This window comes from Aphelocoma coerulescens, chromosome 1 (assembly GCF_041296385.1).
Source record: "Aphelocoma coerulescens isolate FSJ_1873_10779 chromosome 1, UR_Acoe_1.0, whole genome shotgun sequence".
Classification (NCBI taxonomy): domain Eukaryota; kingdom Metazoa; phylum Chordata; class Aves; order Passeriformes; family Corvidae; genus Aphelocoma; species Aphelocoma coerulescens.
In genome coordinates, this window is record NC_091013.1 from 119558581 (window position 1) to 119586131 (window position 27551).

The window sequence follows — 27551 nt, forward strand, 5'->3', positions numbered from 1 at the left end:
CTAACACAAAACAGAAAGGTGGGATTGGTAAAACCCCCTGGGCACAGAGCCATGGGATAAAGCACTGCCAGGAAAAGCAGAGGATGCTGGGGCAGCATTGGTGATGTGTTTCTCCTCCCAGGGCTCCCCAAAATCCGACTTTGGGGTCCGCCTCAGAGCCAGGAAGGCAGGCACACAGACCAAGCTTAGCCATGAGCTTCAACAAATCTTGGGTCCAAGATTAAAATTCCTGCTTATGCAAAATGCAATAGGACTTCAGGACAAAAAGACAGGCCATGATTCACTTTCTTTGCCATTTGACTTTATTGGTGTTAATTTCGCAGGCTCCCGGGAGGCGGGCGGGGCCCAAATCATTTTGTTTTCCTCTCCAGGGCCAGACTGTCGTGCAACTTGGACACCTCCGGCTCGTAGGCCTCCATGACTAACGTCCCGTTGTTATCGAAGAACTTGGCGATGGATTTGGTGAACTCGGCTTCCCTCTGCTGTTTGGTTTTCCCGCTGATGAACGTCAGCTTCAGGGTGTACTTGTCATCGAACCTGCGCGAGGGGAAGACAGAGCTCAGAGCAGGATCCCAGTCGGGACAGAAATCCCCCTCTTGTTTAAGGGGAAAACCCTCCCGGACTGGAGGTCCCACCTGGGCACTCGCAATTAACACAACCAAAGGCTTTTATACCCTGCCTTAAAGAGAAGCGAAACGTGAACGTTTGTGGCAGAAAACCACTTGGAGCCGCTCCCGTTCCTAGACTGGGACATGGACTTTGATGGAGCAGAATGGATTTGCAGGTTTCAAAGGAAAAGGCAGCGTTTAGGGTGATCTCTGGCGAGGGAGGGAGGGCAGTGGTGCCCGCTGGCTAAGCCAAGGCTGCTGGAGCAGATGGTACCGTTTGAGGCTGGAGGAGAGCTGCCAGACGTCGTCGGGATCCATCCCCGCCGGGTCCTTCCTGTGAGCCACCAGGAAAATGCTCTTCTCTTTGTACGAGGTATAAATGGTCAGGATTCCCATCATCACAAAATACGTGCGGAGAAAGTCAAGGAAATTAAGAAGGTGCAAGGAGAACCAGAAATCAAGCAGAGGAGTCGTTTGGGGACTCAGACACCATTGTTTAACCACCTCTCGTGACACTTTAATTCCGAACAGGATGTTTGGCTGATGCTTCATTAGCATGAGAAATGAAGTAATTAATTTTAACTTGAATAATTTATTATTCACTCCCTGGCAGTGTCCAAGGCCAGGCTGGATGGGGCTTGGAGCAACCTGGGACAGTGGAAGGGGTCCCTACCCATGGCAGGAGGTGGAACTGGATGAGCTTTAAAGCCCCTTTCCATACAAACCAGTCTGGGATTCTCTAACATTTGTTGAGAGATAGTGGGAAAAATTGAGACTGAACAAGCCACAGAAGGAGTTGCTGGGCATTCCTCCTAAGCACAGACCAAGCAATTCCTCTTCCCCATTTTCAGAATTAAGTAATTTCAAGAGCTGCAAGACAAATCACCCGTTTGTTCTGAAAGACACCCAGAACAGCCTGGAACAATGAAACCCCTCAGGATCACAGAATTGTTTAGGTTGGAAAAGGCCTCTGAGACCATGGAGTCCAAGCATTCCCCGAGTCCACCATTCCTCCAGCCAAGGCCACCACTAATCCTTTGCTTTGCTGAACCTCACAGAGTGACCTCAGGCCATGGATTCAGCCTGTCCAGATCCCTCTGCAGAGAGCTGATGGCAGGAATTCCCTCTTTCCCCTCTCAGTATCTGACCTGTGGTATTAGGGAAAAGCAAACATGTCTGTAACCAGACTATGGATAGAATGAAAAAACAGATCTGCCCTCAGATCACCCAAATTTAGGGGCATTACACCCAGACAGGCAGGAATTTCCCTATCACATGAAAACTGTCTGATTGTCAGCTGATCTCCACACGACAGGAAGTATAATTCCAACCGGCCTGAAAATGGGAATATCCCGAAGGCTTTTGCTCTTGTGGAAAATAAAACCCTTTTGGTGTAACCAAGACAAGATCTGTAAAGGATATGAGACAACACAGAAGGCAAGAACAGGTTTGGATTCAGGAAAAGGGTGCAGGTAATCCCAAATCAAAGCAACGATGGCGAAGAGACAAGAGATTGTGCAGATCATGAGGCGGCCGTCGATCAAACGGAAATTTTCCACATATTTGTACTTCTCCAGGAGGACCTGTGGGAGAAACAGGCAGCTGAGTCTGTTGGGCGTTTTTCAGGACTTTGACACACTGTTTCAGGGAAGGGTTTGAAGGAAACAATCCCAGTGGCACAGGTAACCTGAGCAGAAAGTTTATGGGGAATTAATGTCGGCGTCAGGCACCTGATAATTGATCCCGATTAAGCACAAACACGAGGGAATCACAAGAGATGCCACAGACCAGGCATGGATATGGGCACAACCAACCCCCAAAAAGCAGAACAAAACATCACAGAGTTTCCCAAGAGGAACGACTCAGCAGAGAGAGAACGCACCTTTTTGGCAGAGTCGTCCAAGGAATTTTTCACAGCTGAACCATCCCATTTGTCAATTTTTACTGGCTTGTCATCAATCTTCCACTGCAATGGAAACCAAAGGGAGTGAGGGGAATGTGGTCCCCCCGGGCTTGTTCCTGTCATGAGCACAAGACAGGAGGCAAACCAGAAAGCAGCTGCCTGTTTGGGAAGACCAGGCAGGACACAAATCCGCACCCAGAAGCCGCCGGAGCAGCGCCGTACCCGGCTCCTGGGCAGGTTTCAGCTCACACCTCTTGTCACAGGCTTGAGGTGGCTCTGACACCAGGTTTACTAATTTTGCTTCTGCATTTGCTGCTCCTGCTGCCACCCCCAGGCAGTGACAGTTGGGCTGAATTCCTGCCTTTGGATGTACTCCTACATTCCAGCCACACTGCTATGCACAGACTCTTGGGGGATGGAGGGAAATTTCAAGAACCCCCAACTAGCTTTGTACAAGGGGAGAAATAAAAGGCACAAACCAGGAATTTCAGTTAAAACCATCCTCTGGAACAACAGCAAAGCACTCTGTCACTCTTCCATATTCAAATCTTCTGCAGGAATGGGTCCCTCCCCAGTAACAATTCCCATATACACCAGCTCAGCTTTTCCAAGGCATCCACCTTCTCCTGAACTACATTATTATTTTTTGGTCACACATTAGTTTGAGTCCTGAGTATCCTAAGTCATCCCTTATTTCAAATAGTCGAGTGACTGGAGCTGGAACTGTAAAGCAACCCTCAATTTCACCGGTGTTATTTTCCTGCTCTGGAAGCTCCCAAACTGGATTGATTAACTACCAGCCCAAAGATCTCCTTGCCCTCCACAGGAAGGAGAAAAAAAAACACTTTAAAATATGATGTAAAACTCGATCTGCTTCCCCTGCAGCCACACAGGGAAAAAAGCCCCAATTATCCCCCAGGCCCGGCACGTGGGAATTATAAAGCACGCAGTGAATGTCACTGCGTGTCCGCGAGGTTTATGAGGCACATAAGCAGCGGCCACAAGGATCTAAAATCATGGAGAACTAGGACAGAGCTCTCACATCAGTGCGCGGTACCAAATATTTTAGGTGGCTGCTTTTTCAAGCATTTTCTTCCAGGGTTAATTAGCACACGTAGTAATTGGAAGCCAAACCCTCTGCCGTAAGGGAATAGGGTAGAATTCTTTCCACTATTTATTTTTCCTTATACAAGCATTACAGCAGTTGGGGGGGGACGACTGGGGCTGAAGGGAGGATGCTCAGGGAAGAAGGGGGATTCTCAGGGATGAGGATACGCAGGAATGGGGATGCTCAGGGCTGAGGGGGGAGGCTTAGGGCTGAGGATACCCAGGGCTGGCGGGGAGATGCCCAGGGGTGAGGGAGGGATGCCCAGGAGCGAAGGGTGGACGCCGGGGCCGGCGGGGGAATGCCGGGGCCGGCGGGGGGACGCCCGGGGCTGGCGGGGCGCTGCCCGGGGGCGCGGCCGGGGCGGCTGAGGAGCCCCGCGCGCGGTACCTTGTCCAGGAGCCCGTTCCGGCCGCTTTTGGCCGCCATCTTCTCGCCGCCTCCGCCCCCGCCCCGCCCGCGACACCCGGGCGCCCCTGATTGGTCGTGCGGGAGGAAGTCCCGCCCCCCCTGCGCCGCGCGGCACGCCGGGAAATGCAGTCCCGCCCGCCATCCCTATGACGTGGAGCGGGTGCTCGTGTCGTGCAATCACGGGATTTGGGCTGGGAGCGACCTTAAAACCCATCCAGTCCCACCCCCTGCCATGGGCAGGGATAGCTTCCACGAGACCAGGTTGCCCCAAGCCCCGTCCGACCCCGAAAGGGCTGTCCAGCCCCGGCACAGCTGCCCAGGGCAGTGGTGGAGTCCTCATACCTGGAGGGGTTTAAAGCCGGGTAGATGGTGGCACTTGGGGACACGGGTTAGCGGTGGCCTTGCAGTGCTGGGGGACGCGATGACCTTGGAGGCCTTTTCCAGCCCTGACTATTCTATGGTTCTATGATGTCCAACAGGATACAGCAGCCCTGTTGTGTGGTCGAGCCATGTCAGGAGGATGCTGCTTATTCCTCCTTAATTAGACCCTGCAAGAAGAGCTTGGCCCCAGCCGCCATTCCAGGGAACCCACTGTTGTCCATTGCAGGAGATGCGATGCTAAGCTGGATGGCCACTTGGACAGATCCAACTTAGCTTCTTTGATGTAGGATATCAGTTTTATGTTAAAAGAATAAACAACAACCCCAGTCTGTTCTCCCGGCAGATGCATCTTCCTACAGTGAGAGCAAATAGTGGGTTTTTAGCTGTCTTTGCTCAAGCCTATTATTAATGAGCCTCTTTGTACCTTTGTTCCCTTTGGTGGGAATTGGGTCTGGCTTGTTGCCCTGGGTCTGCCAAGACACTCCCGGAGGAAACCGCACACTGTCCTCAGTATTTGTGAGAGCAGAGGGGGTGGGAGTGGTGCAGGCACAGGTCCTTGAGCAGCCTCTGGAAGCATTCCCGGTCACACGGAGGTGCCAGCGGAGCTGGAAGTGGAGAAAGCACAGCTTGAGTATATCCTGCTGCAGGTGCCAGGGATCCAGGCAGGATGGGCGAGCGGCACCTGCCTCTCCCGGCCTGCGTGGAAACCACGGGTGTGTTCCAGCGGGAGAGGGCTCAGCTCTGCCAGGGTGTCACACAGACACCGCTGGGATCTACAGCCGGATTAACTTCAGCCCAAACCCAGCTGTTGGGAGATCAGCCTTGGGGTAAAATGGGTTTGCCCTGAGAGGAAGCAGCACTAGGGTCTCTGAGCACTGGCCATGTTTTATCTCCATGCCAGCCCTGACAGGGCTCCCTCCTGAGCTGCCAGTGCAAGCAGGGCCTGGCAAAACCCCAAAAGGGTCTGTCCAGCCCTGGCACAGCTGCCCAGGGCAGTGCTGAGTCCCTGTCCTTGTAGGGATTTAAAAGCCGTGTGGACTTGGGGACAGGGGTCAGTGGTGGCCTTGGCAGTGCTGGGGGAGTGGTTGGGCTCCATGATCTTAGAGGGCTTTTCCAACCAAATGATTCTGTGATTCCACAATTACTTCACAACCTCCTTCAGCTGGAGGCAAGTGTCACCTGTCTGGGACAAGCAGCAGTAGGATCCTGCTTGTTTTCCAAGCACAGCAAGAAACGGGGAGTTTCACTGTCAGAACCTGGTTTTATTCCGTTTGAACCTCGGCCTTTGCCCTGCAGTTCAAGTCCTGGTTGCTGTTAAAACGAACACTGTTATTTGTACACATTTGTTGGCATATTTCTGGTTTGTGACAATTGTTTCACAAGCAGGATTTACTCTGTTTCAAACAACAGAAGCCACAACATGACAGACGCCTGCATGTCATTCCACTCACACATTTCACACATGCAAGTCAGCGGTCCTTTGGTGCCTTCCATCGCTGGGTAACACATTCAGGTGAAGCCACGGGGGTGCAGCTGAGACCAGAACCACCGTGAGAGTCTGTAACCAGCCGGTGCTCTGCTGGCGAGCGGAGAACACGAAAGCACAACGATTTAAAGCGTTACTGGAGAAAAAGTGTAGCGACATCTAGGTCGGTTTTGAACAGTTTGACAGCAAATCCCAAGGAAACCAGGCGCACGCCTCCATCCGTGACCAGCGGAAGGTTTTGCCATTTGCATAGTGAAGAGCTGACTCTGGAGCGGATGCGTCGCAGTGTTGCAGGGACACGGGGAGGGGACAGGGCGGTGTCAGGCGCGTGCGGCACGCGGGGATCATCCCAGCTCCCACTCCCGGGACACCCCGCGGGGCTCCACCACGGACAGGGGGTCGTTTCTGTCTCGTGTCCCCCACTGGGCAAGAGGGTCCAGGTTCTCCCGAAACGCTTCCCCTCGTGTGCGGGACAAACTCTTTGCCAGCCTTCCGCTGGACAACCGGGAGGCAGGACAGGGCTGTCGGAGGGCCCAGGCGGAGCCCTGCCCTCGGAGCATTGCTAAAGGCTTGTTTTCTAAAATCAGTGAGAGTCTTTAAGGCTTCGATCTCCCCCTTTGCTTTCACTGAGAAAATACAAAGAAGCGCTTGTTCAAGCTACACTTCATGACTACTGTGCACTGCATGTACAATAGCATTGGAAGAGAAATACTGACAATATAGAACAACGTCATACAATCACCTGGCATGATCCCTTTTGGCACTTTTCCTTCATTTATCTGATCTCGCTGACTCCAAACAAGGATCTTTCCAGACGGTTTTTCCCAGGCAGAGAGCCCCAGAGGGTCAGAAAGCAACTTTCTGGGAGTCGGTGGCATCTTTGGCAGACACAGTCCTTCTGTCACGGAACCAATCCCAGCCCCTCCGGATTAGACAGCTTCACATTTTGGGAGGACACTCCCATGCCCATGCTGTCCCACAGCCAGCAAGGAATGCCTTCATCCCAGAGGGCAGGCAGCTGAGGGTTACAAAGGACTTTCAGAGAAGTGTGAATAAATACTTGGTTTAATCTTGTGCTGCATCCACCATTCAGCAGGAGGTATTTTCCTTCTCAGCTGGCACGATTTCTGGCAAAGGTGGCGTCATTCCTGACCTTTACAGGGGAGAAGCTGGGAATTCCTGCTCTTTTGAATGTAATTATTTACAATTTTTGTTGTTTTGTGCAAGCTTACCTAAACTTCGAGAGTGTTAAATTAATAAAACATTCATCCTGGCTTTGCATCGCCACAACCCTTCCACATGACTGTGATTCCACATCCAAAGGTCTCCTTGAATGCAGATGCCATGGCCTGTGCATGATGCTTGGGGAGTCGGGATCTCTGCTTTGGGGGCAGCTGGGAGCACGAGGGGTCCCATGAAGCTTTTTTTGGCTGGGGACAAGCTCCAGCCCAGGCATGGCCTCCTGCACTTCTGCCCAGCTTGGACCTGGAACCAGGAAATTAACACACAAACCCCAAAATATTTGTAAAATCTTTTCAAAAGAAGATATTTAAGACACTGGCCTACTGCATTGGGATGTGAAATCTGTTTTAAGAGGGGAAAGAAAAGATACATTCAGCGTGTACATCTGGTTTTTTGTAGTGTAAGCAGCCCAGGCCTGGCTGAACCCCCACAAACACCACGGGGAAAAAAGGAAACTGCTTAGGGAAGTCTGTTTGGGGCTCCAGGGATGAGCTGCAGAGAAGGGGGCCTGTAAAAATAATTCTCAATCTAAAAGCACCTGGGAAGTGCATATTTTAGCTCAAAGTGTTGGGAAAAACAGCATGGATTCCGAGTTAAAGCTGTGGCTTTCCCTCCTGAGCTCCAAGGGCAGATCCAGGCCGTCACTACTTCTCTCTGCGCTGTTCTTCTAGGTCCAGTCAAGGCTCTAATTCCTTAATTTCCTTCTAATTCACAGCTGGAAAGAGGAGCAGGATTCGGTCTGGGTCAAAAGCGCCTGCTTCAAGCGGCACCTGCCAAGGCTGCGGCGCAGGAGAGGGCCCGGAACGCCGGGAAGGCAGAGCAGGCCAGGTGTCACCAGCCCCAGGTACAACTTAAACCATCCAGTAGTTTGTGTGGCAAGGAGATACAGAGATAGAGATATATATTATGGAATCATTGCTATAAGATTTCTCAAAACAAAAGTGTCGATCTGTTGAAATATAGTATTTAAAATATATAAATTTTACCCAATAAAATATAAGATTTCTTTTTTTTCTTTTTTCTTTTTTTTTTAATCCAGTTCAATTAGGAAAAAAAAACCTGCCAGGGTCCTTGCAGTGAAAAAGAAAACCAGTTCCTGTTTTCTTTTTGACCGTTTAAGATGGAGGGAGAAAATTCAACCATTTTTAGATAGAGGAAATTGGGCAATGCTGTTGTCTTAGATCAGATCCGTCTATTTATGTGCACTGGCTGCCCTCCCTTCACACCATCCCTAGGGAATTTTGCCCCAGCACTGTGCTCATCCCAAAAACATCCCTGCCACCTGGCACTGTGGGGGCAGGATGGGTAATGCTGCAGCCCCTGCCCTGGGCAAAGGTCCCCGCAGGCTCCGAGGGTCCCAGTGAATACTCTGCAAGGCAGCTGTCAAGGATTGAGCTGGAACGCTACTTTTTGAGCTATGTTACTGGAAATAATCCATGAAATTAATCCATGGGAGAGTGTTACAAACACTCAGAGGGTGGCCTGCCACATCTGTGCAGAGAACACATGCTCCACCAAGCCCAGGCTCTGAGCCAGCTCTGCTCCAGGCCCCACTTCATGCCTGGAAGTTTTTAGTGCATTGCTCACCTGAGCTTTCTTAGTGGTTTGAACCTGAAGGCAGGGAGCTGGAGCAGGGCAGGGCAGCGCACCAGGACAGCAGGGCTCCCGTCCCATCGGGTGCCGGGAGAGCACAGCAATGCGCCGGATCACTCGGGATGCTCCTCTGGGACATGCAAGGACAGGCCCTAGGTGTGCTGAGAGAGCTCTGAACCGAGCAGGGGATGTGTCAGCTGGGAGGACATCCTTCCTGAAACTCCCTGGCTGGCCTTTCCCTTTCTTCAATATCATAGGGAAGAACGGGAAACCCTCTTGGTTTGGAAAAGACGTGGTCTGGGAGAAAAGCTCCCTGGGTCCCAGTGCTCAGCGTGTGGCTCCAGCTGCTCCACCTGAGCTCTCTCCCCTGTCACGAACATGAAATTACAAGTCCCTATCAGGTTTTTCAGTAAAATCCTTATTTCAGGTCTTTCTTTTCATTGTATCTGGCTTTCTGCTTCAGAAAAGTGACAAATGATCTGTAGTGCTGGTGCAGACAGTGAGATACATTCATTTGGAAGTACTGGGGGGGGGGGGGGGGCTCTGTCTAGGACTTCCCAGAAGAAATACGGAGCATGGATAAGAGCCGGACCCCACAACCAGATGTGGCCTGAGGGAGAAAATGGGGCAGGCAGAGAGGAGAAGACTCTCAAACAATTTCCATGAGCAGAGCTCAGATTTCTCTTGGCAAGGGATGGTCCTCCTACCCCACGTTCACAACTCTCCTAGCTGGGGATCGCACGTGTGCCCGACTGCGTGTGGAGGCCTTGCAGTGTATTCACAGGGATGACAGACAATTCCTTCAGACCAACGGACCAGAGAGGACCGGAGGATTTTTTTTCTCATTCTCTCTTTTTTTTTTTTTTAAAAAAAACCCTGAAAGGACTCTGGCTTCTCTCTGAACTGGACCTAGAAATGTCTTACCACCGAAATGAAAAAACAATTGCATGGGTGGAAGTAGGGCAAAAAATAGTTTTCCTATAAGATAATCTGATAAACCTCATCGTCCTCTAGAAAGGCAACATCGTCCAGCAGTGCTACTTGGCACCCAGAGTGCTCTTGGACCGCAGCAGATACCGATCCACGCGGACTTTCCGCCTATCCACTGTCCTGTTCTCGCTGTCGAAAATCCGCTGCAGGTGCAGGGCCAACCTCCTGTCCTCCTCCTCTTGCTGGAGCTTCTGCTCCACGTCCCTAACCTCTGGAGGCAGGCCCACCTCCCCTGCCACGTGCCTCAGTCTTTTGACAGAGCCGTTGTGCTCCAAGTGCTTTGTTTTGCAGCGTCTCTTCCGGCCCCGCCGCAGCAGCGGGGGCTGCTCCCCGATGATGTTCTCCACAGAATTGCAAGTGCTGTTCTGTACGTTGATCAACTCACTGTTGTTCAGGTATTTCAGCTGCTTTTTCCCCGACGGCTTGATGGGGACTCCGAGCGCGCTGGTGTCAGGCAGTGATGCGCTGACACCCATGAGTCTTCTGCTCAGCATTTTCGGGCCTAGACTAAGACAGGATTTGTCCATGAATGTATTCACTTTTAGGTCGGGGACTTCAGACACTCGTGTGTTTAGGGCGGTTACGTTTGATCTCACATCTGGTTCATCAGCGCCGTCATCTGTGGTTAAGGCCTGTGAACCTCTGCTCTTCTCACTCCCTCTTCCCAGCTTCATTTCACTGACCGAAGGGAAGAAATCCAGCTCAGGGCGAGGCTCTCCTGTAGTGTCAGGTGGAAGGTGATCATCCTGCACTTGTGGCTGCTCTTTAGTGCAACTGCTAGAGTTGGTGACGTCAGGAACCACGATGTCTTCCCCGGGCTCCGAAGCCAAGGACGTAAGGGTCGCTTTAGAGAGAGTCTTTTTGATCTGACGCTCCTGAAATATCTGCTCCCATTTTTTCAGTATTCTAGGACTGGCCTCATAGGTGGTTGGCTTCTGCAGGCTCCGGTTCAGGTTTCTGGGGGTGGATTTGATGATGAGGGGGCTCAGGACTCTGCCATCGGGAAGCCTCTTTGGGGGAGTGCACGGGGAGCAGACGATGGGCTTGAAGTGGTTGAGCTCCTCCGAGATGCTGTCATTGCTCTCGGGGCTGATGGATCGCTCCGGCCTGTGCAGGGCCGACAGGGAGGACACGGCGTTGAGGACCAGGCGCTTCTCGGCCGTCAGGTCCGGGGCGGACAGGCAGCGGTTGTTCTGCGTGGACGACAGGACCCCGAGCAGCGGCGTCGACGCGCCGGTGATGGGCAGCACCTGCAAGGCAAGGCAGCACAGCTGGGAAAGCCGCTCACGGAGGGGCACACGGGCAAGCAAGCGTGCGAGAGGCGGACGGCACAAAGGATGGCTGCCGCACACGGCTGCCCCTGCCCGCCTCTGCCGGTCACAGCACTCCCGTGGCTGATGTGGGACATGAACGGGAGACTCGAGAGTCCAGCATGATCTGGGTGTCAAATTTATTACAGTCTAAGAGCTGCTCTTGCCACAAGTAACAACCACTCCGATGGCAAAATCACACAACCACAGGATGCTTTGGGTGAGGAGGAACTTGAAAGACCATCTCATTCCACCCTCTGCCATGGGCAGGGACACCTTCCACTAGACCAGATTCCTACAAGCCCAGTCCAACCTGGCCTTGAAATGTGTTTTCTCTTTACCTGAATAAATCAGCCTGATAAGAACCCTTTCAACTTCCAATTAGCCTCCAATGCTACATAAGAACCCTGACACCTGTCTGCTTTTCTGTTTAGTAATTCCTAACCCAGCAGGTTTTATTGGAGGCACAAGGAAGTGATTGGCCCCATGGCGATAACACAGTGCCACAAAGCCCATATTTTATATCTCCAGATTACTGGTGCTGTGTAACCTCAGATAAGAACACTTACACACAGGAACCTGTTTCCAGATGCTGCCTGTACCTTTGTTTTGGTGGCTGGGGCTGATCTCTGCCTGCTCTTGGATCTCTCTTGAATGGTGTCATTGCAGCTCCGACTCCTTTCCACCTTGGTGGTTAAATTCCTGAAAAGCAGATGGGTGAGAACAGGAGACTGTTCATGACCTTAGGAACAACCAGCTCAGCAGCCCTGGCAGTAGCTACCTGTGGGACAGGCATCAGCCTTGGCAGCACCTGGTTGGCAGAGATATTTCCTATGCCCTCAGCAAAAAGGGATCCAGGAATCTCGGATTTCCGGCAGAGTCCCGGTCTGCGTTCCCGGGCTCCGCGCTGAACACACGGACACCTCTGCCCACGGCTCACAATTAACCGAGGTCAGTGCTAATGAGGAAGCTGGGGAAACCCCTTTGCTTCTCACGTGGAAACACACCTGGTTACTCAGCTGCTCCAGCTGCGCCGAGCAACAGCTTTCCAGGGAAAAAGCTGTTTGGGGCTGATGCTGTCCCTTCATACCTGTGCTGGAGAAGGAACAGGCACTCCTGAGTTCATCCTACAGAATTTTGATTTCTGACTAATGGCTTGAATCTACAGGCAATGATTTTTCTCCTTCATGGGATAAACATTAACTTCCAGGTAGGAAGTAATCAGACAGACACCACATTCTACCAGTGAGTCTGTTCTAAAATTCCAGAAAAAAAATCACGTATTTTAGATTGAAACCACCATGTGAATTAGAGCATCTCAGGTGTGTTTAAAACAAGTCGAAAGAACATCTTTAAAGGACATTATTCTGAATAAAGTCTCAGCATCTTACCCTGAAAGGAAAGCAAAGGAGTAGGCACTGGTCTTGGAAACAAAAGCTGACCGATGTGTTTGCTTGCCCTGGAATGGTTCTTCATTCTCGGAATCCGAGAGACGTTCAGGAAACTGAAGTCAATCAAGGAAGAGTTAGCTGACATGTACAACAAAAAGAATAACTTGGAAAATAAAGATCTTTCTTGCAGAAGTGTTAAAGATCCCCAATTTCCCCATTTCTGATTATACTGAGAGGACATAAGGCATAAATGAAACAAAAATAAGCACATAGCTCCTGTATATAGCTGTTAGTCATCGAATAACGTTAATTTATTGATCAAGAAAATGTGGGAAAATTCTACAATAAAGGTTACTACAGGGTGTTGGTTACTCGGCCCCCATGGGTCAGCCTATCAAATGGAAATTTTAAGAGCATTTCCTGCAGAGCCTCCCAAATGAAATGGGAAATAGCCAAAAGTCAGCATGAAGAATGTGTTGAACTTCAGTTGTACAACTTCATTGCAGAAGATTCATGGAGAAACGTTCATGGAAATGCATGCAAGCCTGAAGACCAAGGATATCCCCAAAGCTGAGGGGAGCTGGTGTGTTTGGAAGAGTCACGTAGTAGAGGGTAAAAGGGGAGTCAGAAACCTCTAGAAGAACATCTGCAGCCATAACAAACCTTAGAAGACAGTTCTCATTAACAAGGATCTTTAAAATCTGCCAGCTCAAAGCCTTCAAAAACTATAAAAACTCAATCAAGGAATCCTGGAAAGCCAAAGAATGAAAATTCTGACATATGGACAGGAAGGAGAAGCATGAGCTTACTTACACACTCTTGGTTCCCTTTCAGCACTACAGATTCATCTTTTTTCTGCTGTTCCTCCATTTTTCTTTTCCCTACATCCATGTCATCTAGAATGAACTTGTTAATCAGATCCTCAGATGTCTTTTCTTCTTGTAGTTTCTCTTCTCTCAGCTGGAAATAATGACAAAAGAGGTAGAGTAGTTATAATTTGAAGTCCTACACTTACAGATTGGCAAGACCAAGAGTTAGGTCACATCATTTAATTTTGTGCCTTCATTTCTCTACTCCAGGGTAGAGCCACTGCCTCTGTCTCACAATAATGTGAAGATTGGTTTGCTTCTACACCACATTTGTGTTTTATACACAAGTATCGCGGATTTTATCTTCTTTGCAAAACAACAAAGGCGCCGTGAGGCCCAGGGCTGGACAATGCCTTCTCCACCACTGTATTTTCTAAAATACAAAAAGCTTTTCTCTACTTGTAGATGATCATATTGCATATAAAAATGTGCACAACTAGTTTTGTGCAAGCTGTGATATTTCAGTTTTAGCTGTCCGACGGCCTGACACACAGCACACACAATTTGGCAGACACGTAAGCAGCATCACCTAAAATAAAAGGTGAGATGCAGCAACTCCCATGTTGAAAGCTACACGAGAGATGAACTCCCATTGTTTCACTATGTGCTGGGATGGAGAAGATCCAGAGAGGCCACCTTACCCCTGACAGCTGACTCCAGGCACAAAGCTTGAATTCAGTTTCAAACGCAGCGGAGAAGTGCAAGGGAATGCCAGGATCTGGGACACAAGGTACACGGACCCTGACAGGCTGCCTGTCCTGCTGCACTCTTTTGCTCCTTACCTAAGGACTCAAACTCCCCTCTTCTGCCAGGACCTCTTTTTTTTTTTGCAGACTTGCTATCAGAACCAACAATACCCCTTTTCTCCTCCTTTCCACCACCTTTTCCTGATGAACAGTCTCGGCAGAACACACTTCAGATAACACCTGATCGTCCCTGCCCAGGGTAACATCATCCAGCTCCCTTCTCCCTCCATCACCCAGCCATTTTCCCAGCTTGTGTCCTGCCTCTTGCTCAACTTAGATACAGCCCAGGAATAGCCTACATGTATCTGTATATAGAACAGATCCTCCCTCCTTCCTCCATCCACCCTCCGTGCAGAAGTCATCCGGACCTTTGATTGACACATCTTCATCCCGCTCATGAACCACAGCACCAGGAATTCAAATCCCCGTGTTCTTCCTCATATTTGGGCATAGGCATCTCAGGTGCTTAACAAGCTCCCTAACTCATAAAGGCAGCAGGGGATGTTGCAAGAACTCCTCATTCTTCCAAAAATATTTAGTGTTTTTCTTCCCTGCTGGAGGAGGGGAAAACCCCGAAAGTCTGGACATATGGATGACAAACAAAACCGAGTTCACGTGGCATTACATGAAAAGCACATTGTGATTTTCAAATTGGGAAGGACCCGAATCCTACTGAATCCAAACCCCCAGAGATGAGGAAGAGAGAAACAAGGAGGAAAACAAGGAGGAAACAAGGCAGAAACCAGGAAAAACTCCACTGTTTGGCTGATTGTGGGTGGTCAGCAAATATTTTCAAAGACCAGTTCGACTCCTTGCTTAGAGTTGTTTTAAGATCTATCTTTAAATTCCTCATCTATTAATAATCTCAAGCAATAACTACAACAGCGTCTGACTAACATAGACAGTCACCACCTGATGTGGACGTGATGAATAGTCTGCTCTAAGTCAACAGTATTTCTGCCTTTTTTGAAGCATCTGAAAAACAAATTCACAACAAGATTTATCATAAAGATTTTTTTTTTTTGGCTGGCTGAAATACTACCCAACACTCATGTTCCTCCTGTATTTCTCATGTGAAAGAAAGTTATATGGAAATATTCCCTTTTCTGGCTAAATTATAAAATTATACTCAATTCCCAAATTGAAAGACACAAGAATATGTAACAACACACAGGACTATTTAAGGATTTCGGGCAAATCCATGCCATCATTAGTGTGAGGTGACAACCCAAGCTTTGCTGACAGTGAAGTCAAAAAGGCAACAACAGGATCCTAATCCTAATTAATAGGATACAAAAAAGAATTTAGGTCCAGAATTAAGGCTGCAAACAAAATCAAACTCTAATGATAAAATCTGTACTAATTACAAAAATAATAATCTGAAGTAACCTTAATGTAAATTATCTCCCAGAGAATTTGCTTCCAGAGGTGGCAATACTGTGCTGGGACAGGAGGACAAGAAACTGAAACAATGTAGTGTGAAACATGTACCCTGGGAGAAGGACCTCATGTTACCTGAGCAGCATCTCTGCAATACTGGATGCAGGACCAACAGCTGCTGTTAACAGCACAGTTATCAGACAATGCATTTTAGCCCTTTTGGATACCACAACTGCAGGGGAAAAAAAGTGCTATACAAGCAATCGATAATTTTTCACTCAAGAAATGCCCATTTCAGAACCATCATTCCTGACACTAACATTTTTTTCCAGAAGTTTGGCAAACTCACGTTTGGTATCTTCTCTTGCCTCCACAAACTGCCCAGGTTTGCTCCCTCCCGGAGCCTGCTCCATCTGCCCTGGCTCCGGGAAGCTGCATGTCAGCACATGCCTCAGGTAGGAGTTTCCCTCCCACTGCGTGTGCTTACAAGCAACAGACTTGCTTGTGATAAAAAGACAGCTGGACAGGATGAGTTAGGGTTTTAGTACACAGAAATGACAGCCTCCTCTGGAAAAACATAAAATGCAAGAGCACCAAGGGCACAAAAGAGGGAAAACCAATCTCGCTATCCTGCACAGACAGCAAATATCGATCTCATTCTGAAAGCCAGTTGAGAAAATTCAGCTATGAGATGATCCCCGTCAAATTATGCTACCACTTTGTTTTCAGCTGCAAAAGGCTGGGAAGCAGGTCAACAGTTCAGATTTATAAAACAACTCCCATCTGGGAGCTATAAAAAGGTTTGGAAATGCTCCTCGCCCTTCCTCAGGAGGAAAGCCCGGGTTATCCCCATTCCATGGGCAGGGAAGCTGGGATGAAACCCCGTGTCTTGAGACGTGGAAGGAAATCCAATCAATACACAAGCTTAGACTCCCAAACCTCAGTTTTTGTTTCCTCCTGCCTAATTCAGACACCGAGAGACTCTTGATAAGTAGCAACAGGCAGAATTTTGCTTCCCTACAACTTCCTGACAGGAGGGTAGAGCCAGATGGGAGTCAGTCTCTCATCCCACACAACAAGTGACAGGACAAGAAGAAATGGCATCAAGTGGCACCAGAGGAAGTTTAGGTTGGATATCAGAGAAAATTTCTTCCCTGAAAGGGTAGCCAGTCATTGGCACAGCTGCCCGGGGCAGTGGTGGAGTCCCCATTGCTGGAGCGGTTTAAAAGCCATGGCACTGGAGGACATGGGATAGTGATGGCCTTGGCAGTGCTGGGGGAAAGGATGGACTCCATCTCAGAGGGCTTTTCCCATCTAAATGATTCTGTGATTCTATTCTGATTCCATTAATAAGGACACAGTGTGACTGCATCATCAGTTGTCATTTTACCAGCAAAATTTCACTGCCATTTCCTCTTAGATGACAATTCACAGAATCTCCTCCCACACAGCTCCTTCAGCTGAGCTTCACAAAAAGCAGTTTAAGCTGGCAGGGGAAAGAAACCTATCTCCCATCTGGAAGGGAGCAAGAAGGGGAAGGCAGCAGGCTGAACAAGAACAAGACAAAAACATGCCAAAATGCCAGAAACTAGGTAAAGTATTTCCTTCTGACTGGAAGGGAAGGGAGACGTGTTGGCACTGGACTGCACCCGGTATCTTTTTGCTGAAGTCAAAAAATACAGATATAAAAACCTGACCATGCTGCAAATGTGCTTTCTTAAACTTGATAGAGAACTGTTGCTGAAAATGCCTCAAGTCCCAAGGCTTTGCACACAAAGTGTCCCTGCCTTCCAGGCAAGGCACCTGAATTGGAGAAGAGCTTGCAATTCCTATGATCAGTTAATGAAATAGTCAGCCAAAGTTATCTCAGTAACCTGCAGTGACAGTGTCCATCAGTGGATAATTCCACACAAGGAGAAGCAGGAGGGAAGACCCTTCTGTGCTTTTTAACTGTCTCCTCACACATACGCATTTCTCAGATTAATTATTGACCTGAGAAATCACCTAGGCAGTATTTTCCTACTCAGACAAGGCTGTTTTTCTAACTCAAATCAGCCTCCCAGCCCTTTTTACACTTGTTGAGATCAGCAAGTGAAAACCCAAAGAAAATTCTTCAACAATGAAAAACCCCTCAGGTTCGTTTTCTCCAGCAGGTAAAATAATCAGCAAGGGGATGGACCCATCTCAAGGGAAAACAAGATCACAAAGATCAAAACTCCAGAAAATATTTTCATGGACTTTAATTCCAAACCAGCTGAAAAGCCTTTATTCTCTTATCTTTTTTTTTTTGGTCTTTAAATGGCATTATTTTCTTGGCTAAAAATAAACAGAAAGCTCCAGTTTGGAATAGTTTGTTTTTGAGGAGAAGATGTTATTGCAGGAGATACCTTATGCTGCACAAGCCTTTGTGGAATTACATTCACAACCAAACAGTCACCCCAAGGAAGGTACATTTCCATGATCTGGAAGGCAGACTAAGACAGCAAAATTTGGCTTCTACATGCTCAATTACAGCCATTTCCTGAACTGGATGAACAGTTTAGAGAGAATAAATGACCTTTGTTACAGAAGAGGAAAAAAGAGCCCTTCAGGTTTCCCTACAGGTAGGATGGCATTCCTGCAGGAAATCCAAGTTATTCTGGAAGAAAAAACACAATTACCCAGAATACTGACCTTCCTTAGCTGGCTTTCATATTCTTCTCGGAGTTCCCCTGTTTTGCTTAACTTAATGGGTGCTCTGAATATAAAGTCTGGAAAGAAAAGGGGAAAAAAAGGAAACACTTTTTAGTGCAGGGTAGCTGGTGTTGGCCATTATTTCCCAAAAAGGGTGAGATCTCCACAGGCTGCACGAGAGATTCTGCAGCACTTTTCTCAACCCCAGATGTTTATATTCTGCCACTGCTATCACAGCTCTGTTTAACATACAGAAACATGGGGAGGAGGATGGCCAAGTAATCCCACTTTGAACTTCCTGAGTTTCCTTTGAGATTCTCAAGAGTCCTTGACAAGCAGTTAAGCAATCGGGGAGCATTGGGACGATGTAAACACAGGGGTGAAGTAACAGCCCGGAGATTTCACAGGGAATCTGAGTCCCAGGAATAAACCCAGGCTTCAAGCACAGGGAATCTGAGTCCCAGGAATAAAGCCAGGACTGAGGTGCCTGCTGCAGGCAGACACCCCAGGCACACAGGCTGCCAGCAGCAGCACCGCACCTCGAATTCACGCCCCTGCCCTCCTGCCACTGACGCCGATGCACGGAGAACGCCCCCGTTTTCTCGATGAGGTCTCCTCCCCATCCCCTCCCCGCCGCCCGCAGCGCTGTCCCACCCAGCCGCAGCAGCACAGCCTTTTTCCCGCTTGCCGTGCGTGCACTCCCCAGATCAGCGTTTGGAAGCTGAGCGGGCAGGATGCTCTGTCTGGCAGAAATTCCCTGTCCTGCTCCCACTTCCTCCCTTTCCCCTTGGGAATTCAGAAACCAAAAGCATACTGGCATGGGGTTATAGCTTAACCTCCATCCCTGGAGTCTGTTACTCCCAAAGGACTCCCTTGCTCGTATCAGCCTCAAAGCTCCCTCCCCCTTCTGTGCAGTGCAAGTCTGGGCAAGTTGCACTTCACTTGGAGGAGCTCGGAGGGAAAAGGGAACAACCAGAACAAAACAACAACCCCTGGACAACCATCCTGGCTCAATCCCTATCAGTATTCCAGGCAGGGCACAGCACAGTTCATCAACCAGTGTGCTGTGGTCAGGATGGAACAGGTTTGAGCAAGGAGGAAACATCAGGGGTACTTCCTTTTCCCACCCTGCTAGAATTAAAGGATATAAACCAGCAGCGCCATCACATGTTTTCACAGAATCCCAAAATGATTTAGGTTGGGAAAGATGTCTGAGACCATTAAGTCCAACCTGTGACCAATCCCACCTTGTCCCCAGCCCAGAGCACTGAGTGCCACGTTCAGGCCTTCCTTGGACACCTCCAGGGATCGGGACTCCAACACCAACCTGAGCAGCACCTGCCAATGCATGACCACCTTTTCAGTGAAGAAATTCCTCCTGATGTCCAGCCTGAGCCTCCCCTGGCACAGCCTGAGACTGTTTCTTCTCCTCCTGTCCCTGTTCCCTGGGAGGTGAGCCCAAAACCCCCCCGGCTGCCCCCTCCTGTCAGGGAGTTGAGGAGAGACAGAAGGTCCCTCCTGAGCCTCCTTTGCTCCAGGCTGAGCCCCCCTCACAGAACTTCCCTTATTTAGGAAGTGTTTTTATTTGGCTCAAAACAAAAGGTTCATGGCAGGGTGGGTGAATCAAACACCCAGTGACCAGCTGCTGACTGTTTTGCCAGGCATCCTCTGGTTCACGGCCACATTTCCCTCCTCCCTGGGGACGGCCACAGCCCCGCTGCCCAAACATGCCATTTACAGACTGATGAAATCCTGTTACCACCTGTCCTGCTTTCCCCTGGCTTCCCCTTTCAAAGTTCCTAGGGAGCCCTGTAACTTCAGTCCCTCCTGCTGGTGAGGGTGAGTGCAAACTCCGCAGCCTCTGAAGAGGCAATGCTGCCAATGCCAGAGCTGCACAAATCACAAAGCATTTATCTAATATTCGTTTCAGAGGGGGAAAAATAATCTCATGTAAGCAAACATTAAGCGTATAGACTATAAGGCCTTTTTTTCTCATTAAAAAGCTGCTATTCCCTCCTACTCACATGCCTGCACGAGCCAGGCTTGTTTTTAAAGGAAAACATCCCAAATGTCCCTACACATGTGACAAAAATCCCAAGCGATGTTGATGCTGGGGAGGCCAGGCTGCATTCCTTGCTCCTGCTTCTGCGCCCGCAATCGGCCGCCCTGGAAACCTTCCACGGCTTCCCAAAATGTTTTTTCAATTGTGTCCTTGAGCGGTTCCAGTTCTTTGTGAACTTCATCAAGCTGAATTTCCACAGAGACAGTCCCAAGAGCAGCAGCAATCTGTAACTCGCCTGCAGCAAACTTCAATTACTTCTCAATGTTTAAGGCTTGTCTCCAGAGCTATAAAGGTGGAGTTTTTCCCTCCAGGGCACGAGCTAACCTGAAGGAAACATGCACCAGGAAAGATGAACCACGTCATCGCTCTCCTTTCTCACTAGGGTTCAGCAAACTGGAAGAAATTTTAAATAATGGAATAACATTTATGTGTAAGTTGTGGTGGTTTAGCTAAAGGAGTCCAACACCAGGTAGAGACAACTTTATCAATAGTATCTTTATGTACCAACTTGGATATTTTACAGATGGGTCAAAAAGAGATGAGACTCCACATTTCCAACTCTGTATAAGAGATGAAAACAAAAATGTATGCAAAGCTGTATATGTGCATTTCACAGAACTCCAGGATGGGTCAGGCTGCAAGGGACTACTGTGGCTCAGCTGGTCCCAGCTCCCTGCTCCAGCAGCGCCATCCCAGAGCACAGGGCACAGGATTGTGTCCAGAGGGTTCTGGAATATCTCCAGTGAGGGAGACTCCACAGCCTCTCTGGACAGCCTGTTCAGTGCCTGGGCACCGCACAGGAAAGAAGTTCTCCCTCATGTGCAGGTGGAACTCCCTGGGCTCAGGCCCTGCCCGCTGCTCTGGTGCCATTGCTGGGCCCCGGAGCAGAGCCCGGGCCCTGCCCTGAGCCCTCCCTGCAGCCAGGGACACCCAGGGCTGAGGGCCCCTCTCAGCTGGGGCTCCTCTCGAGGCTGAGCAGCCCCGGCTCCCTCAGCCTGTGCTGGGCACGGAGCTGCTCCAGGCCCTTCCTCAGCTGCGCAGCCTCCGCCGGCCCCGCTCCAGGAGCTCCCTGGCCCTGCTGGGCTGAGGAGCCAGAGCTGGACACAGCACCCCAGAGGTGCCTCCAGGGCTGCCCAGAGGGGCAGCATCCCCTCTGCTGACAGAGCAGAAGGGTGCTGCACCCAAGGATGCTTCTGTCGGCACAAAACCATTCCAAGTGAAACCAGACCAGTCCTCACACTGGGAAGAAGACAAGGTGACCAGAGCATCACATGTCTTTCTCTGGCACATCTCCCCATGCCAATTCTGGATGTTCATGTCCAGGACAAGGCTGCTCAGCTGGTTTGATGTGCGCCACAGCCCAGGACGAAAACAAAGCCGGCAAAATCATGGAAGAAAAGGCTTTTTACTTGATTTTGCAACAGATTTCCTGCTTGCCCTTCCTCTTGAGTGATCTGTGGGTCAACAGACCTGGTTTCTAAATGAAGCTGACTCTGAAGGTCTGCTGGGAGTGCTGCCACTGGGATGCTCCTTCCAAGCCCACTGAGAGCACCGAAACAGTCGCAAGTGGCAGGATCAAACCCGGCATTCTGCTTTTTTATGCTGACATACAAGAGCTGCATCCTGTTGTGCTCAGTCTTGGAAAAAAACAGCAGTGATTTCTGCACTATTTGAGAGGACAAAAGATTTTCTAATTATTTAACACTGGTTTTCTTTATAAGAGGCATCTGACTTGCAGCCTCAATCCCCCTGAATGCCTCCATCCTTTCCACGCCAGCTCGGAAGTGTGTCTTACACACCATCTCTGTGGAGCCGCACTCCTGACCAGCACATTTTATATTTGCTGGCAAAAGATTCAGAAACCTCCATCTGGTGGATTCAGCAACATGGGCTGAATAAAAGTGAAGCTGAACTCGATTCAGAACCCTTCGGTTCCCTGTCTGCTGTTCAGAGGCTCCTGGGTTTTGCCAAACTGATCCCATCCGGCAAGTCCCAGCTCTGCCAGCGGCAGCAGCGAAACCCCCTCGCCCCCAGCTTCCACAGAAACTTTCAGCAGGCTTTGCAGCTTCCGTCTCCCTTGAGGCTTTCACTGCTTTTCCTTTTAACTCCTGGCAGTTAACACTTGCAGCTGAAGATGAAATCTTAAACGTTTTTTCAAAACACAAAACAAGAAGTTAGGATTTTTCTGACCCTAGCAGAGGTGTAACCACTATTCAACTGGAAAATTATTTTCCGAGAGTTAACGATCCACGGCCATTCCTCTCACACTGACCATTGGGGCTAGCTCTGGGTCTGGTCCTAATCACTCTCTTCATTAATGGCAGACTAAAAATAATTTAAGTATTGCAGAGGGCTGGAGATGGGACAACGAGGAAAGAGATGGAGGTGCAAGCCCTCTGACAGCCTCACAGCCCCCAAAGAGGCACCCTATCCCATCTTCCCAGGAAATCTTAAATTTAACCCATCCCATCAGCAGTACAACACTGTGACAAGGAGGAAAAAAAGAGATGGTGTCAGTTTTAAGCAGTTTGATGTGGGGAGCAAATCACTGATCTTCCTGAGGCAGGGAAAGGCTTCTTCAGGATTTCTGCTTCCAAAGTCGTAGCACTGTGCTCTTGAGACAAAAAAAACAGCTCCTGACAGGCTACAGAACAACAGAAATGACAGGAAATTCAGGGATCACCAGGAAATGCTCAAGAACTAGACTGGTTTGGTCCAGCGGGGAAAGGGGAAAGCCACTGCCAAAAAAAGACTGGGAGGAAGGAGGGGGAAGTCATGTTACACGTCTGGCAAAAGCACTCCACCCCCTCTTACATGAGCATCAGTTATTGATTGCTGTGCATTGCTACTGGGCAGAGCAGAAACAAAAGAAATCTGACTCTCTGAAATGCGAGTGTACTTAATTTCTCACAAATCAGGCTGGGCACCTTGCTGCAAACATGTTCTGCTCCTTCTCCTTGGCCATCTGAATCCTCACACACCCGCAGTCTCCAAGCCTCCCATCTGCTGCTCCTCTCTGCCTTCCAAGAATTTCACCAAGCAACTGTTTTAATATAAGAAACCTCACTTAGCAAAGCATCGCAGCCAGCACTGCATCTCTAGCTCAAAGGGTGGCCTTACACCAGCATCTAGGGTGCCTTCCCAGGTGCTCTATGAACTTGGAGATGTCCAGAGAGGACGTGGGACCCGTGGGCCACCTGCATCCTTCTGGAGCAGCAGCTGGCACCAGGCTGAAGGCAGCAGGGCAGCTCCAAGGGAATCAGACACCCAGGAGCTGTCAGGCAAACCAGCCCATGCCAAGACACAACAGGCACCGAGTGTGTGTCTCCGCTGATTTCTACCCAGTTTTGTTTGACAAGTGTCGTGACAAGGATTTTGACTTTATACCTATTTGGGCAGCACCTAGTGCAGAATCCCCAGCCTCAGCCAAGGTCTGAGAGCTCCTTAAGCCCACTATCATGGAAGAATCCCAAAGGGAATCGCAAAAACTGGGACATGAAACCATGATTAATTAGCTGGTTTAAGCTGGAATAATCAAGGTATGTCAAGTGGTCATACAGAGTAGTTTTAAAGATTCTGCACATTTTAAGTGATTTAATGAAGTACCTGAGCTTAATCAGTGTTTGATAACAGAATCACGTAATAACTGAGGTTGGCAAAGACCTCTGGAGACCCAACCCTTCTGCTCAAGCAGGGTCATCAGGAACAGGCTGCCCAGGTCCATGTCCAGTTGGATTTTAGCTGTCTCTAAGGATGGAAACTCCACAACCACCCAGGGCAACCTGTGCCAGTGCTTGGTCACCCTCACAGTAGAAGGTATTTTTCTTATGGCCTGTGAAACTTGATGTGTTTCAGTTTGTGTCCTTTGCCTTCTGTCCTGTCACTGCGCACCACTGGGATGAGCTGGGCTCTGCTGCCTTCACTGCCCCTGCTCAGGGGCCTACAGACATTGGTACATGTATAGATACATCACATATCCATTGATAAGGTCATGGTGATGGGGAGAGGTTCGTGAAGCTTGGGAGAAAGCAAACGTCACCCAGCCCTTCAAACAGGGCAAGGAGGAGGGTCAGCCCCACCTTGATTCCCAGGAAGCAGCTATGCCTGGAAACCACTTCTACACAAGGACAAGGTGTTTGGGAGGTAGGCCGCTGGATTGAAGGAGAGGAAAGTAGGCTTAACCAATGTCTTCCATGATGAGATGGCTGGCTCGGTGGATGAGCACAGAGCAGCAGATGTTGTTTATCCTGATCCATGAGGGCAAAGTGACTGCAGTATCTGACATTCCAGAGGAGGCTGAGAGATCTGGGGCTGTTCACCCTGGAGAAGAAAAGGCTCAGAGGTATTTCACCAATGTGTTTAAATACCAAACAGAAAGCAGAGGAGAAGACAGAACCGGGCTCCTCTGCCTGGTAACAGGACAGGAGGAAATGGGCACAAATTGAAATAGAAGTTCTGCTGAACATAGAAAATAATTTTTTTACTGTCAGGGCTGCAGAATCTCTAACCTTGTAAATGGTCATAACCCACCAGGTCACAGTCCTGGGAAACCTGCTGCTGGTGACCCTGCTTTGAGCAGGGCTTGGGTCTCCCTGCCAGCTTCAGCTATGCTGGGACCCTCCAGTAGGCCTCACTAATGTCAGGAGAAACCACATCCACTGCTCTCTCTCTGCATGTAGTAGGTCCCTGTTTGTAATGGATCATCTGCCTTTGATTCCCCACACTATGAGCCCAGCTTGCATCACAAGTGGGAATTTGGGCAGGCAGAAAATGACAGCCCACACGACGACTATGTGCCTTACTTCCAGACAGAATCATGGAATCATAGAATGGTTTGGGTTGGAAGGGACTGTGTAGATCATCTCATCCCACCCCTTGCCATGGGCCTTACACTAGACCAGGTTGCTGCGAGTCCTGTCCAGCCTGGCCTTGGACACTTCCAGGGATGGGGCAACCACAGCTTCTCTGGGCAGCCTATACCAGGGCCTCAGCACCCTTACAGGGAAGAATTTCATCCCAATATCCCATCTAAACCTGCCCTCTGGCAGTGGGAAGCCATTCCCCTTCGTCCCACACAATTCAAGACAAGCAGAGAATTAAAATGAATTCTTAAAAAAGCCCAGCTAAGACACCGCACCAGCATTCCTGCAGCATGGCTGGATACTCTCATCCCAGCTCGCCTGCACCATGCCGAGTCCATTTACGCACGGCTGACACCACTGCCTTGGAGCACAGATTGACTCGGCAGTTCCCACTGTCCCTTCTCCGGAGGAACCACTCCCAGCCCTTGGGCTCCGCTCCCTCTGGAAGCCCATCTGTTCATTGATTCAGCAAATCCTTCTGCGTGAAGGCTTCCTAAATCTCTTCCAGGTTAGTGGGGTTAGTTCAAACCACCAATTTAAGCTGTTTAAGATCATCCTGCCAATTCTTCCCACAGCCAATTAGAGGATGCTGACACAAGCATGAACTGGGAGACCAGAAACACGCTCAGAAAGGAACGGGTTGGGCTAAAAGGATGTTTATCTGTAGCTTAAATCCTTGTTTGCTCTGCAGGGTTCCCCTCAGCACTGCTATGTTGCTGAAGTGGGCACTGCTGCAACACCTCTCCAACCAACAAATCTGGCTGCATCCCGAGTTTTGACAGCAGCAAGGTGGGCATCTCCGAAAGAGCAATGCCACTGTCTCAGACCAGGATTTATTTTGAAGGAAACACAGGAAGCAGTTTTCTAGGAGTTGAGGAAGGCATCTAGCGTTGGAGGCAGGGAGGAAACGTGTGACAAAAAGCCATGAACTCAGGGATGATGGACTTTCTTAATGTCAACAAGGGACTAAGACTTCCCATGGTGCAAAACCCTTCCTGTCTTGACGCAGTACAAACCTGCCCGACTCCTGGCAGCACTGTTGGATTCGTTCACTTTTGGGGCAAGGTTATCACAAAAACACCTGAGGAAGTGGGGAAACATCCCTCCCATTGGGGCATCTGCTCCAGGGGATGATGCTATCCATCCCCTCCATCTCCCGATGCCACAGAGCAGGGTGGGCTCAAGCCCACTGCCCCCTTCCCTGCTCGGCCCCGCAGGACTTGGCCTGAGTCCCTGCAAGCTCATCGCACCTCCCGCGTTCGGCCCCGCAGGACTCGGGGGAGCTGAGCCCCCGCAAACTTATCACACCTCCTACGCCTGGACACCCCCGCCGCGCCCGGGGCCGGGCTGAGCCCCCGCAAACTCATCGCCCCTCAGCGTCTGACCACGCCCCCTCCGGAGCAGACCCCCCCCGCAGCTTCACGGCGCATCCCGCCATGGCCACGCCCCCTCGGGCTGAGCCCCCGCGAACTCATCGCACCTCCCGCGGCAGCCACGCCCTCTCCAGAGGCCACGCCCCCGCCCCCGCGCCCCCCCCGCCCCGCCCGGTCCAGGATGGGGGGGGGGCGCAGGTGCCGCCGCCGCCGCCGCAGCCGCACCTTGGTCCGGCGGCCGCTGCTCCCCGCCTGCTGCTCCGGCGGCCGTGGTGGCTGCGGGCTCGGCCTGCTGCCGCCGGGCCCGTGTGGAGAGGCGGCTGCGGCACAGCGGGCAGCAGAGGCCCGGGCCCTGCAGGCAGCGCTGGAAGCAGGCGAGGCAGAGCGAGTGGCGGCAGGGCGGCGTCACCGCCTCCACCAGCGCCTGCCGGCACACCGGGCACTCAGCCACCGACAGCACCACCGCGTCCTGCTCCTCCTCGGCCGCGGACCGGCCCCGCCGCCGCCGCCCCCGCACCGCGGCCCGGCCGCCGGCGCCCGCCGCCGCCGCCGCCATCTTCCCACACTTTGAAGGGCCGCGGCGGCCACGCCCACCCCGCATAATTCATGTGGGGACGCGCCCCCTTATCCATATTAATGAGCGCCGCGCGCGGCTCCCGCCTCACGCTGGCCACGCCCTTCATGAATATTCATTTCCCGCTGTGGAAGGAGGGGCCAGCCGAGCGCTTCCCGCTCTTTGTGGGGATGGGACAGCGCCGGCCACCCGGTTATTAGGGTGGGATGGAATCATGGAATCACGGATGGTTTGGGTTGGCAGGGACACCTTCCACCATCCCAGGGTGCTCCAAGCCCCAGTGTCCAGCCTGGCCTTGGACACTGCCAGGGATCCCGGGGCAGCCACAGCTGCTCTGGGCACCCTGTGCCAGGGCCTGCCCACCCTCACAGGGAACAATTCCTTCTCAAAATCCCCCCTAATCCTGTCCTCTGGCAGTGGAAGCCATTCCCCCTTGTCCTGTCACTCAAGGCCCTTGTCCCAAGTCCCTCTCCAGCTCTCCTGGAGCCCCTTTAGGCGCTGGAATGGGCTCTGAGCTCTCCCTGGAGCCTTCTCTTCTCCAGGTGAACACCCCCAGCTCTCCCAGCCCGTGACTGTAGTGGGTGGCCAATCT

The 27551-nt window shown here is 50.6% G+C and overlaps 2 protein-coding genes across 2 annotated transcripts; both read right to left on the reverse strand.

Annotated features, from left to right (window-relative positions):
* Positions 1-279: 279 nt before the first annotated feature.
* Positions 280-4079, reverse strand: SPCS2 (signal peptidase complex subunit 2). The gene is made up of 5 exons (XM_069026935.1): positions 4007-4079; positions 2491-2574; positions 2031-2191; positions 883-1017; positions 280-537 (listed from the first exon to the last, which is right to left on the reverse strand). The coding sequence occupies exons 1-5, from the start codon at positions 4043-4045 to the stop codon at positions 351-353; spliced, it is 606 nt and encodes a 201-aa protein (XP_068883036.1). The 5' UTR covers positions 4046-4079; the 3' UTR covers positions 280-350.
* A 1570-nt stretch (positions 4080-5649) lies between these two features.
* Positions 5650-26941, reverse strand: RNF169 (ring finger protein 169). The gene is made up of 6 exons (XM_069026943.1): positions 26611-26941; positions 18089-18165; positions 13234-13380; positions 12421-12533; positions 11632-11731; positions 5650-10969 (listed from the first exon to the last, which is right to left on the reverse strand). Exons 1-6 carry the CDS (start codon positions 26939-26941, stop codon positions 9767-9769), a joined length of 1971 nt encoding a protein of 656 aa, XP_068883044.1. The 3' UTR covers positions 5650-9766.
* Between the last annotated feature and the right edge of the window lie 610 nt (positions 26942-27551).

What these genes read in the sequence shown, in the direction of transcription:
- SPCS2 (XM_069026935.1), bottom strand. Translation starts at nt 4,045, where the DNA reads ATGGCGGCCAAAAGCGGCCGGAACGGGCTCCTGGACAAG. An exon ending in GGAACGGGCTCCTGGACAAG is followed by an intron (nt 2,575 to 4,006) that starts GTACCGCGCGCG and finishes TTTCCATTGCAG; the next exon opens with TGGAAGATTGATGACAAGCC. An exon ending in CTTGCCTTCTGTGTTGTCTC is followed by an intron (nt 1,018 to 2,030) that starts ATATCCTTTACA and finishes CTTTCTCCGCAC; the next exon opens with GTATTTTGTGATGATGGGAA.
- RNF169 (XM_069026943.1), bottom strand. Translation starts at nt 26,941, where the DNA reads ATGGCGGCGGCGGCGGCGGGCGCCGGCGGCCGGGCCGCGGTGCGGGGG. An exon ending in ATGAAAGCCAGCTAAGGAAG is followed by an intron (nt 13,381 to 18,088) that starts GTCAGTATTCTG and finishes CATTATTTCCAG; the next exon opens with CTGAGAGAAGAGAAACTACA. An exon ending in TGAAAGGGAACCAAGAGTGT is followed by an intron (nt 12,534 to 13,233) that starts GTAAGTAAGCTC and finishes GATTGACTTCAG; the next exon opens with TTTCCTGAACGTCTCTCGGA.